At 49.0% G+C, this 12966-nt stretch overlaps 1 protein-coding gene across 1 annotated transcript in view; it reads left to right on the plus strand.

Annotated features, from left to right (window-relative positions):
- LOXL2 (lysyl oxidase like 2) overlaps window positions 1-12966 on the plus strand; it is a 39113-nt gene that overhangs the window by 24415 nt on the left and 1732 nt on the right. Inside the window, 7 exon segments of the mRNA XM_071728883.1 lie at window positions 217-368; window positions 986-1153; window positions 6348-6513; window positions 8167-8410; window positions 11345-11460; window positions 11873-12009; window positions 12647-12758. Of these exon segments, the coding sequence (XP_071584984.1) occupies window positions 217-368; window positions 986-1153; window positions 6348-6513; window positions 8167-8410; window positions 11345-11460; window positions 11873-12009; window positions 12647-12758 (1095 nt within the window).

The raw sequence follows: 12966 nt of genomic DNA on the forward strand, positions 1-12966 counted from the left end.
CTGGAAAGGGTGAAATGGGTAATAATAATCATCTCCCAGGTTTCTTGGGTTTGTTTTTCAAGAAATGACTGGAATTTTCTTCAGGATGCTTGGAATGTCTGCAAGGCATTCATAAAGCTTTACTGGAGGTTTTTTTCACCACGCAGTAGCCTGGGCAGAAAGTAAAGGCTTTCTTCTTTATTTTTTTTTTTTAATTTTTTTTTTCCCTCCCCCAAGGCATGGGTCCAATTCATCTGAATGAAATCGACTGCACAGGCTTTGAAAAATCAGTCACAGACTGCAAGTTCAACATGGAATCCCAGGGCTGTAACCATGAAGAAGATGCTGCTGTGAGATGCAACGTTCCAGCCATGGGATTCCAGAACCAGGTGAGACCTCCAAGGAGACCTGGATGGCAGCAGGGAAAAGTTTTTCCATCCTGGAGCATCATCTGCTCTCCCTGGGAATTTTTTTTCCCTTAAGCCAGACCTCTTCAATTTGGATTTTAGCATCAGTGGCCAAGGCAGGGGGGGAAATGAGGCTGCTGCTCCCTTTTTGGGGTGACTTTTGAGCTCTTCCCAGTGGGATGGGGCTTTTAAAGGAGGAAAATGCCACTTCAGCTGCAACCTCTGCTGGCTGGGAAGCTGCTCCACAGCCCAAGGGGGGGTCTTGGCTCTCCTGATGCTGGTACCAGGGTGGGCAATGAACTGGGAAATAAACTGCAGCAAGAAAGTTCCTCTGACTCAATGCTCCTTGCAAAGGGAGTGGAGGGAGGAAACTTCCATCCTGTCTTACAGCTGCCCACAGCCTATCTCCAGCTGCTTGGATTTATTTTTATTTTTTTTTGCCCCTCCATGCTGGGAGCTGAACCCCCAAGCTTTGAGAAACCCCCTGAGCATTGCTTGCCCCAGGGCTGCACCTTCCCCAGGAAGTTTGCTGCCAGCCAGGGTCCATAAAAACCCAGGAGTTGGGTTTTTTTATTAATTTTTTTTTAATTTCCCTGCAGCTACGTCTGAGCGGTGGCCGCAACCCCTACGAGGGGAGGGTGGAGGTGCTGGGCCAGCAGAATGGGACCCTGAGATGGGGCACAGTCTGCAGTGAGAACTGGAGCACAGTGGAGGCCATGGTGGTGTGCAGGCAGCTGGGGCTGGGCTTTGCCAGCCATGCCTTCCAGGTGAGTCCCTGATCCTTCCCAAATCCCTGGGAAGGGCTGGGAAGAGGCTGCTGGAAGAGGTTGGGGAAAAAAATTAAAAAAAAAAGGAAAAAGGCAACCCCAATCCTCAAATCCTTGGCTGGAGAAAGCCCAAGAGCAGTTGAGGATGGGTTTTGCCAGCTGTGCCTTCCAGGTGAATCCCTGATCCTTCCCACATCCCTGGAAAGGGCTGGGAAGAGGCTATGGGGAGAGGTTGGGGAGAAAAAAAAAAAAGGCAACCCCAAAGCAGAGCATTCATCCTCAAAGCCTTGGCTGGAGAGAGCCCAAGAGCAGTTGAGGTGGGTTTTGCTTCCAGGTGAATCTCTGCATCCTTCCCACATCCCTGGGAAGGGCTGGGAAGGGGCTACTGGAAGAGGTTGGGAAAAAAAATTAAAAAAAAAAGGAAAAAGGCAACCCCAATCCTCAAATCCTTGGCTGGAGAAAGCCCAAGAGCAGTTGAGATGGGTTTTGCTTCCAGGTGAATCCCTGCATCCTTCCCACATCCCTGGGAAGGGCTGGGAAGAGGCTACGGGGAGAGGTTGGGAAAAAAAATTAAAAAAAAAAAGAAAAAGGCAACCCCAATCCTCAAATCCCTGGCTGGAGAAAGCCCAAGAGCAGTTGAGGATGGGTTTTGCCAGTTGTGCCTTCCAGGTGAATCCCTGATCCTTCCCACATCCCTGGAAAGGGCTGGGAAGAGGCTACGGGGAGAGGTTGGGAAAAAAAAATAAAAAAAAAAAGGATAAAGGCAACCCCAAAGCAGAGCATTCATCCTCAAATCCTTGGCTGGAGAAAGCCCAAGAGCAGTTGAGGTGGGTTTTGCTTCCAGGTGAATCCCTGATCCTTCCCACATCCCTGGAAAGGGCTGGGAAGGGGCTACTGGAAGAGGTTGGGAAAGAAAAAAAAAAAACCAAACCCAAGAAGAAAAAGGCTGCATTTCTTGCTCCTTTCCCAACAAGTGCCCTGAACCCTCCCTGCCTGCACAAGGTTTAAAAGTGACACTTAAGCAAGGGGTAAAAACTCCCAGCTGCCAATCCTGGGATGACCACAAAGGAATTAAATGTTCTTTTCCAGTGAAACCTTTGGCTCAGGGAGCAGCAGCTGCTCTGCTGGAGGATGGAGGGGAGGCCAGGAGCTTCCCACCCCCTTCCCAGGTGGATAAAAGGCATCAGGGAGCTGGTGCTGGGCAGCAAGCCTGGTGCAGGATAATTTTCTGGACTGATCCAGCCCTCAGAGATCAGAAGGTGGAAGAGGGACAGAGAGACCTGAGGAGATGCTGGAGATCCAGGTTGATTTTTGAAAGGAAATACGTAACCTCTGGGGCTTTATTCCAGTTTCCAAACAGTTGGAAAATGGGGATTTGGGCTCCTAAATGAAACTGGTTTCTCCCTAAGATCAAAAACCCACCCTTTTTTCCCCAGATAATCTCTAGAAATCAAAATCTGGGACCTTTTTTCCCCAGATAATCTCTAGAAATCAGAATCTGGGGCCTTTTTTCCCCAGACCCTTTTTTCCCCAGATAATCTCTAGAAATCAAAATCTGGGGCCTTTTTTTCCCCAGATAATCTCTAGAAATCAAAATCTGGGGCCTTTTTTTCCCCAGATAATCTCTAGAAATCAGAATCTGGGGCCTTTTTTTCCCCAGATAATCTCTAGAAATCAAAATCTGGGGCAAACAAGTGAAATGGGGGTGCAGAAAGCAGAAAGATTCTGCTCCCCAAGCCCCTCTGATGGCTTTGGGTGCCATCTCCAACCTGTTGGGTGCTGAACCCAGGTTCAGCATCTCTGGGTCCCAAACTGACTTTAGGATCCTTGGGGCAGGAGAAAAACCAGAGGGAGACTGGAGGGGAAAAGGGGCTTTAAAACTCTGGGGCTTTATTCCAGTTTCCAGACAGTTGGAAAATGGGGATTTGGGCTCCTAAATGAAACTGGTTTCTCCCTAAGACCAAAAACCCACCCTTTTTTCCCCAGATAATCTCTAGAAATCAAAATCTGGGGCCTTTTTTCCCCAGACCCTTTTTTCCCCAGATTATCTCTAGAAATCAAAATCTGGGGCCTTTTTTCCCCAGACCCTTTTTTCCCCAGATAATCTCTAGAAATCAAAATCTGGGGCCTTTTTTCCCCAGACCCTTTTTTCCCCAGATTATCTCTAGAAATCAAAATCTGGGGCAAACAAGTGAAATGGGGGTGCAGAAAGCAGAAAGGTTTTGCTCTCCAAGCCCCTCTGATGGCTTTGGGTGCCATCTCCAACCTGTTGGGTGCTGAGCCCAGATTCAGCATCTCTGGGTCCCAAAATGACTTCAGGATCCTTGGGGCAGGAGAAAAACCAGAGGGAGACTGGAGGGAAAAAAGGGCTTTAAAACTCTGGGGCTTTATTCCAGTTTCCAGACAGCTGGAAAATGGGGATTTGGGCTCCTAAATGAAACTGGTTTCTCCCTAAGACCAAAAACCCACCCTTTTTTCCCCAGATAATCTCTGGAAATCAAAATCTGGGACCTTTTTTCACCAGATTATCTCTAGAAATCAAAATCTGGGGCCTTTTTTCCCCAGACCCTTTTTTCCCCAGATAATCTCTAGAAATCACAATCTGGGGCCTTTTTTCCCCAGACCCTTTTTTCCCCAGATTATCTCTAGAAATCAAAATCTGGGGCAAACAAGTGAAATGGGGGTGCAGAAAGCAGAAAGGTTCTGCTCTCCAAGCCCCTCTGATGGCTTTGGGTGCCATCTCCAACCTGTTGGGTGCTGAACCCAGATTCAGCATCTCTGGGTCCCAAAATGACTTCAGGATCCTGGGGGCAGGAGAAAAACCAGAGGGAGACTGGAGGGAAAAAAGGGCTTTAAAACTCTGCCTGGAGCCCTCATTGAATTTAATTTTGAGGAGCAACCAACTCAAGAGTCCAGGAGGGCACCTTGGGCTGCTGGGCAGGGAGATTCCAAGGAATTGAATGGTTTTCCATGGTCAGAGAGGGGATCTGCAGGTCCCTAAGGGTTGGCTACCCAGGAGCTGCCTGGTTTAGCCAGTCCCTTGTTGGAGCTGGTTTGCTCAGGTAGCCACCTCCCTTCACCAGTGGCCTTTCCAGCTGCCTGGCTTTATTGGCACAGCCCTGAGAGTCCAGCAAAAACCCAAGACATTTTTTCCTTGAGCTGAGACTTCTGGTATTTGGAGGAGAAAAGGCCCTTGTGCACCTCCAGGATAAAGCTCCAAGTGTGGAGAACAGGGCAGCCCTTTCTCTGGGGGTGCAAGAAAGTTGCTTCAGACAGCCTCATGCAATGGGACAGATGGTTTGTTTTTTTTTCCTGGAGATGTGCCCTCACTTTTGACACCCAAAAGATCTGATGGATTATTATTATTTTTTTTTTTATAGCCCTTCATTCCCTCCCCTCCTCCCAAGCAGCTTCATCAGGGTTCAGTGTGCTCAGGTTGGGTGGTGTGAGGATGTGAGTTGATTTTTTTTTAATTTTTTTTTCTCTTTCACACAAGTTTTGTGTTGTTGTTTTTTTTTTTTAGTTTTAAACTGGGTGGTGAAGAAGGAGTGAGCAGGATTTGAGCATCTGAATCCCTCCCTGAATCCAGGAGCTGCAGGTTCTGGATAGGCAGAGCCCAGTACTCCTCAAATTCCTTGATTCCATTGGGATTTCCAGCACGGTGCTTGATTCCCTTTGTGTCAGACCCTCTGACATGATTTTTGAGCCCTCCAAAGGCACAGAGGACTGAAACCAGGCTGAGGATCAATGAATCCATCAGCTGGATGGGTGGCAAAGTGACTTTCCAGCTGGGTAGAAACACCAGCAGAGATTTAAACCAGCTCAAAAACAGGGACAGAAATTCCTTAACACTCCTCAGGGCAAGGAATGTGCTCAGCCTGGGGGTTGATCCCAATCCCCTCAGCAAGTTTGCTGATGACACTAAGCTGGGAGGAGTGGCTGACACACCAGAAGGCTGTGCTGCCATTCAGAGAGACTTAGACAGGCTGGAGAGTTGGGCAGGGAGAAACATGATGAAATTCAACAAGGGGAAGTGGAGAGTTTTGCATTTGGGGAAGAACAACACGATGTCCCAGTATAGGTTGGGGGCTGAGCTGCTGGAGAGCAGTGGAGGTGAAAGAGACCTGGGGGTCCTGGTAGACAAGAAGATGCCCATGAGCCAGCAATGTGCCCTGGTGGCCAAGAAGGCCAATGGCATCCTGGGCTGGCTCAGGAACAGCGTGGCCAGCAGGTCCAGGGAAGGGATTCTGCCCCTGTGCTCAGCCCTGGGGAGGCCACAGCTTGAGTCCTGTGTCCAGTTCTGGGCCCCTCAGCTCAGGAAGGAGATTGAGGTGCTGGAGCAGGTCCAGAGAAGAGCAAGGAGGCTGGGAAGGGATCCAGCAGAATTCCTGTGAGGAAGAAGATGCCCATGAGCCAGCAATGTGCCCTTGTGGCCAAGAAGGCCAATGGCATCCTGGGGTGCATTAGAAAGGGGGTGGTTAGTAGGTCAAGAGAGGTTCTCCTCCCCCTCTATTCTGCATTGGTGAGGCCACACCTGGAGTATTGTGTCCAGTTCTGGGCCCCTCAGTTCAAGAAGGACAGGGAAGTGCTTGAAAGAGTCCAGCGCAGAGCTACTGAGATGATTAAGGGAGTGGAACATCTCCCTTATGAGGAAAGGCTGAGGGAGCTGGGTCTCTTTAGTTTGGAGAAAAGGAGACTGAGGGGTGACCTCATCAATGTTTTCAAATATGTAAGGGGTGAGTGTCAGGGAGATGGAGTTAGGCTTTTCTCAGTGGTGACCAGTGATAGGACAAGGGGTAATGGGTGTAAATTGGAGCATAGGAGGTTCAAGTTGAATATCAGAAAACATTTTTTTACTGTAAGGGTGACGGAGCCCTGGAACAGGCTGCCCAGGGGGGTTGTGGAGTCTCCTTCACTGGAGACATTCAAAACCCACCTGGACACGTTCCTAGGGGATGTACTCTAGGGGGCCCTGCTCTGGCAGGGGGGGTTGGACTAGATGATCTTTCCAGGTCCCTTCCAACCCCTAGGATTCTAGGATTCTATGATTCCCTGAGTTTTTCTCTGCTCCAAGCATCCTTTGGCCTGGCTGATAATTCCCATTCCCAGGAGGGAGGATGCAGGTGATGGATATTCCTCCGGCGAGACCAAAAAGAGTCTGAAATGTCTTTTTTTTTGATTTTTTTCTGCCCAGGAAACCTGGTACTGGCACGGGGACATCAGTGCTGACAACGTGGTCATGAGTGGTGTCAAATGCTCAGGGACAGAGATGTCCCTTGCCCACTGTCGTCACGATGGAGCCCACGTCTCCTGTCCCAGGGGAGGAGGTCGTTTTGGGGCTGGGGTGTCCTGCTCAGAGAGTGAGTAAAATTCAGTTTTCTTTTGTTTTTTTTTTTTTTTATCTCAGTTTGGCAGAAATTGTTTGCCCTGAAATACACAAGCTCTGGAAACCAAAAGGGGAAATTCCTGCTGCTGGGGCTGAGAAATGCAGTGGGAGGAGAGGGGTTGGGTCCCATCTTGGGCAGGAAATTTTGGGGTTTTTTTTTTTTTTTTGGTTAGCCCATCAGTTGTATCCAGATCTGGGCCCTCCAGTTCTAGAGGGACAGGGATTTACTTGAGAGGGTCCAACAAAGGGCTACAGGGATGAGGGAGGGACTGGAAGTGCCTTGTGGAGAAAGGATGAGGGGGCTGGGGCTGTTGGGTCTGGAGAGAAGGCTGAGAGGGGATCTGATTAATGTTATGAACACGTTTATACAGGGGAAAAGCTCTTCTGATTCGTGGGGAAAACCTCTGACCTCTGGGGACAGCCTCACCTCATTTGTGGGACAACCTCTTCTGATTTTTAGGGACAGCCTCTTCTCACTTTGGGGACAACTTCTTTTGATTTATGGGGGGAAAACCTCCTCTGGTTTCTGGGGACGTCCTCTTCTGACTTGTGGGACAATTTCTTCTGATTTGTGGGGAAAACCTCTTCTGATTTTTAGGGGCAGCCTCACCTCATTTGTGGGGACAGACTCTTCTGATTTGTGGGACAACCTCTTCTGATTTTTGGGGACAGCCTCTTCTCACTTTGGGGACAACTTCTGATTTATGGGGGGAAAACCTCCTCTGGTTTCTGGGGACAGCCTCTTCGGACTTGTGGGACAACCTCTTCTGACTTTTGGGGACAACCTCTTCTGATTTTTGGGGACAACCTCTCCTGATTTGTGGGGACAACCTCTTCTGATTTTTGGGGGGAAAACCTCCTCTGGTTTCTGGGGACATCCTCTTCTGACTTGTGGGACAACCTCTTCTGACTTTTGGGGACAACCTCTTCTGATTTTGGGGGACAACCTCTTCTGATTTTTAGGGGCAGCCTCACCTCATTTGTGGGGACAGACTCTTCTGATTTGTGGGACAACCTCTTCTGATTTTTGGGGACAGCCTCTTCTCACTTTGGGAACAACCTCTTCTGATTTATGGGGGGAAAACCTACTCTGGTTTCTGGGGACAGCCTCTTCGGACTTGTGGGACAACCTCTTCTGACTTCTGGGGACAACCTCTTCTGACTTGTGGGACAACCTCTTCTGATTTTTAGGGACAACCTCTTCTGATTTTTAGGGACAGCCTCTTCTGATTTTTGGGGACAGCCTCTTCTGATTTTTGGGGACAATCTCTTCTGATTTTTAGGGTCAGCCTCTTCTGACTTTTGGGGACAACCTCTTCTGATTTTTGAGGACAGCCTCTTCTGACTTAGCCCTGCAGCAGGATATGGGCGATGGACTCAAGTCAGCACAGAAATTCCACCTCAACCCAAGGAAGGGTTTTTTAAACTTTAGGGCAGAGGGAGCCCTGACAGAGGCTTCCCAGAGAGGTTCTGGCATCTCCTGGAGCCTTCCAGCACCCATCTGGCTGCATTTCTGAGCACTCTGACCGGGGTTTGCACTCCCAGAGATCCCTTCCAACTCCCGAAATTTCCGATTTCCAATCTTTTTCCTTTTTTTTTCCTTTTTTTTCCTTTTTTTTCCTCCCAGCTGCCCCTGACCTGGTCCTCAACGCCGAGCTGGTGGAGCAGACAGCCTACCTGGAGGACCGTCCCATGTTCATGTTGCAGTGTGCCCTGGAGGAGAACTGTTTGGCCAGCTCAGCTGCCAACACCTCCATCACCTCCGGGTACCGCCGCCTGCTCCGCTTCTCCTCCCAGATCCACAACAATGGACAATCCGATTTCCGACCCAAAAACGGTCGCCACGCCTGGGTCTGGCACGACTGCCACAGGTCAGGACCCCCCAGAATGGTTTGGGATGGGTTTGGGATGGGTTTGGGATGGTTGGGGTTGCCTTTCAGCCCTTTTTGCTGGATGGGGGTTTGGGGTCGGTTTGCGGGCGGTGATGCTGGGGTTGGGGGGAGGGGTGGGGGGAGCAGGGCAGCTGAGTTATTCCCAGAGGGAATTTGAGGGAAAATTGGAGAGGAAAAGTGAAATCTGGAAAAGGCAGAGGTGGAGGTGCCCACTGGGAGAGGTGCAGAGCCCAGACAGACAGAAGGAAGTGGGTGCCCATCGTGTATGGGAAGGTGCAGCCATCTCAGCTGCTTCCCTCCCCTGGGCAAGGGCTCCAGAAGATTCCAGGATTCTGCAGGTTTCTTTTTACCTGGAGTCAGTGGAGAGCTTGGTTTGTTCTTATTTTTATCCCATGGGAAATTCCCCCCCCCCTCCCATCACTTTTCAGGGGGGAGCTGATGGTTTCAGCCAAAGCAAAGCAGGGGGGAGGCTTTGGGGACCAAGCCATCCAGATGCTTTGCTTCTGAAATGATGGTTTCTTAAAAAGATTGATTTTTTTTCTCTAATTTGGGCTAGAAAGGAGCTAGGTTTTAACCTCTAGTGCACAATCTCATGAGGCTTTGGCTTTGAAAACATCCAAGCTGGGAATTCTGCCATTGGAGAGACTTTTGCAACCTTCCTAACCCAGGAGACATGGAGCTGGCAGTGCCTCAGTGTCCCTCTGCTTCCAACCTGGAGCTTGGGAAAACCTGTGGTCACCTACCCTGGCACCAGGTTTGCTCAGGGATGGAGGCACAAAGGGAATTTTCCCACAAAGAGAATTTTTTCCCAGCTTGGCAGCAGGGAACTGGAGGTAAATAGGGATGGAGGGGTCCAGGGGAGCAGGAAACCTGGAGCAGTGTAGGGTCTCCATCCTTCTGGCTCCTTTAGGAAGGGGTTGGGGGGGATGTGTGGGTTTTGGAAAGCTTTGAAAATATTGCAGGCTGGGGAAAGGGAGCACTTGGAGCTTTTTGGGAGGAGCTGTGTTGGGAAAAGATGAGGAAGAGGCTGAGAACCATCTGTGTGCTTGCAACTGGATTCTGTTTATAGGGAGGAGGAGGATGAACTCAATTCCTCTTCAATCTTTCCAGTCTGTAAACAGCTGAATGTAAACACCTCTCTGAGTGATTCAGACATAGCTTAGAAACTGACTCAGACTTTGAGAACCTCAAATTTTTAGCAGAAGCAGCCAAATCAGGCAAGCTCCAAGTCAGCAGCTCAGCCACTGCAGGATGCCCCATCCCTGCCTTGCTCCAGCTTCTGTTTCCCTGGTTTTTGATGTGGAAGTAGAACAAAAAACTGGGAAAAACCTGTGGCAGGGAGTGCAAAGTGATTAACTTCTGGCAGGTGGCAATTTTGGTGGGTTTTTTTTTTATGTGGTTAAGGGAAAGGCAGGAAGGAGGTAAGAAGAAACTCACTCTCTACAGGAAAAAAATTCCTCCCCTTCTCTCCTTCCTCCTCCTTTATCTGTGATGCTGCAAGGATGCTGGTTGGAAGTTTTTAAGCCATGATTATTTTTACAGCTGGGAAGGAGGGGATTTCTGCCCTCTCTTTTTTTAATTCTTATTTTTTCAAAAAGAAAACCTCCTCAGCAGTGGCTTTGGAATTAATCCCTGTCTGCCCTCAAGAGTCAAACTACAGACAGGCTCAAGAGTCCCCAGATATTTGGGGCCCCTCTCCTGGTCCCTACAATGTCCTGGCACTGCAGGATTGCTCCTGATTCCATGGTTGGGATCAAACCCAGTGGTTTGCATCCCTCTGGAGCACCCAGCTGGGTTTCAACCAGCTCCTTCCCTGCTCTCCAAGTCCCATTGGACTCCAACTGGAGCCAGGCACAGGTTTAATTTTTTTTGCTGAACCACCAATCCTGAGTTCCACATCTCCCCAACCCTGCTGGGGTCTAATTTTGGGGAGTTTGGGGCCTCCCAAACCAACACTGCCCCATTCCAAGTGCTGAAACCTTTCCTGGGTGTCAGCCCAGCTGCTGGGTTGTGCTGGTTCCATCTGTTGGGAAGTTTTCTGCCAAGAAATTTCCATTCCAAAGAAAGAAAGAAAAAGGAAAGAAAAGAAAGAAAAGAAAGAAAGAAAGAAAGAAAAGAAAGAAAAGAAAGAAAGAAAGAAAGAAAGAAAGAAAAGAAAGAAAGGAAAGAAAGAAAGAAAGAAAGAAAGAAAGAAAGAAAGAAAGAAAGAAAGAAAGAAAGAAAGAAAGAAAGAAAGAAAGAAAGAAAGAAAGAAAGAAAGAAAGAAAGAAAGAAAGAAAGAAAGAAAGAAAGAAAGAAAGAAAGAAAGAAAGAAAGAAAGGAAGAAAGGAAGAAAGAAAGAAAGAAAGAAAGAAAGAAAGGAAGAAAGAAAGAAAGAAAGAAAATACATAAATAAATAAATGAATGATAGATAGATAGATAGATAGATAGATAGATAGATAGATAGATAGATAGAGCCAGGTTGCTGCTCTGGGCACATCCAGCCCCGTTCTTAAGGAGCAGGTGGAATATTTCTGGATCTGGGCTATGTCAGGGCCACTAGATGACCTTAAAATTTAATTTTTTTTTCCCATTTCTTGGCATTTATCAACCATGGGGTGATCTGATTCCTCTGAAACAGATGTGTAAAGAGATCTCCAGGCCAGAAGCCAGGAGGAGGGGCAGCACAAAGGATGGATTAAAGCATGGGGAATATTTCCTGGCTCCTCCAGCACTTCCTAGAGCTCTGACACTTCCCATGCTGTGAATTTAAACCCCTGGGAGGTGAAATCCTTGGCCTGAGGGATGCAGCAGCACAAAGAGATGGATCTGGACCACAGACCATGGACCATCCCTGCCAGGGCAGCTCTTTCCCCCTGGTTAAAGGGGGATTTGTCTTCCCTGAGGATAATTCTCCCTCTCTGTGCTTTGCAGGCATTACCACAGCATGGAGGTTTTCACCCACTATGATCTCCTGAACCTCAATGGAACCAAGGTGGCTGAGGGACACAAAGCCAGCTTCTGTCTGGAAGACACAGAGTGTGAAGCAGGTGTGGTTTCCAGAGCCCTTGGTGCTGGGGAATTTTTTTTTCTGTCCTGGTAGAGGTGGCTGCTTCCCAAAATGTCCCCAGCTGGGCTGGGAGGAACCAGAAACTGGTTCTGAGATGATGTCTGCAGGACCCAGAGAATCCCTGAAGGGATCCACACCTCAGCAACCTCCCTCTGCTGGCTCTGAAAAAACCTCTGGGTGGATTTTCTGAGGGAAAAAAGGAGATTTTCTGGAAAAAGGAGGAATCCCCAGAGGTGCCTCTGGGGGATGAGGTGCAGGAGGCAGCAGCCGCATCCCAGCTCATCCCCAACACCCTCTGTGCAGCTCCTGGTTACTTTTGGGGAGCTGGAGAGAGCAAGCAGCCCTTTCCTCTTGCCTGTGAACCTAACCCTTTTGTGGCTTTTTTTTTTCAGATGTGCAGAAGCAGTATGAATGTGCCAATTTTGGTGAGCAAGGCATCACTGTTGGGTGCTGGGATGTCTATCGCCACGACATCGACTGCCAGTGGATCGACATCACGGATGTTCCCCCAGGAGATTACCTCTTCCAGGTATGGCAGCAAACGAGGGAGACACTGCTGATGGTTTTTTGTGGCTCCTGCAGCACTATAAGTTCTCCAGACCAAGAGATTCTATTCCCAGGAGAGCTAAAAAGACAAAGAATTCCCCACCGGGGCATCCGAACGTTCCCGACTGGCGGAATTGCCAAGTGAAAAGAAATAAAAGCCAATTTGGGGATGTCTTGAGGAAATGTGCCTCCAGGTTTCTTCTTGCTGGTCTTACACGAGCCTTGTGATGCTTGGGTGTGTTACCTGCATGCACAGCACCCCACTTGTGTCCTGCACTGGGTTTTTTTGGGGGTTTGCAGACAGCGCTGGCTTCATGGGGGGGCTTCAGCTCTGGGAGGAGCTGTGCCTCCTGTCTGTGCACCTGGGGGGAATTGTTGGGTTCTAAAAACAGAAAACTGGAACTGGAATTGGAACTGGAGGAGTGAAAGGCAATGATTTTTTTGTCTGCCCTGAGGAAGTGGCTGAGGGTCTGTCCTGGGGAAAAGCTTTAATCGAGTGGTTCGTCTGCTTGTAAACTCAATGAAAATGTTTGCTGTTAAAACCCCCCACGTCACAGTGTAATAAAAAAGCAGATTGTGTCCTGCCCACCTTGAAATCTCTTTTTTTTTTTCCTCCCCAGGTTGTCATCAACCCCAACTATGAGGTTGCTGAGTCTGATTACTCCAACAATGTGATGAAGTGCAGGAGCCGCTACGATGGGCAACGCATCTGGATGTACAACTGCCACATAGGTGAGAGAAGCAGCAGGAATGCTCCTCCAGGGAATGCTTTGCTCCCTCCCTTTGCCCCCTGCTCCTCTTCAAATTATTTCCAACCTGGGAATGACCCCTTCAGAGCTCAAAGCTCCTCTGGTGACCCCTTCAGAGCTCAAAGCTCCTCTGGTCTTTAAAAGCAAACACGAGCGGGGATGTGGGAAGCAGAGCCCTCTGCTCAAGGCAG

This window comes from Heliangelus exortis, chromosome 30 (assembly GCF_036169615.1).
Source record: "Heliangelus exortis chromosome 30, bHelExo1.hap1, whole genome shotgun sequence".
NCBI lineage: Eukaryota > Metazoa > Chordata > Aves > Apodiformes > Trochilidae > Heliangelus > Heliangelus exortis.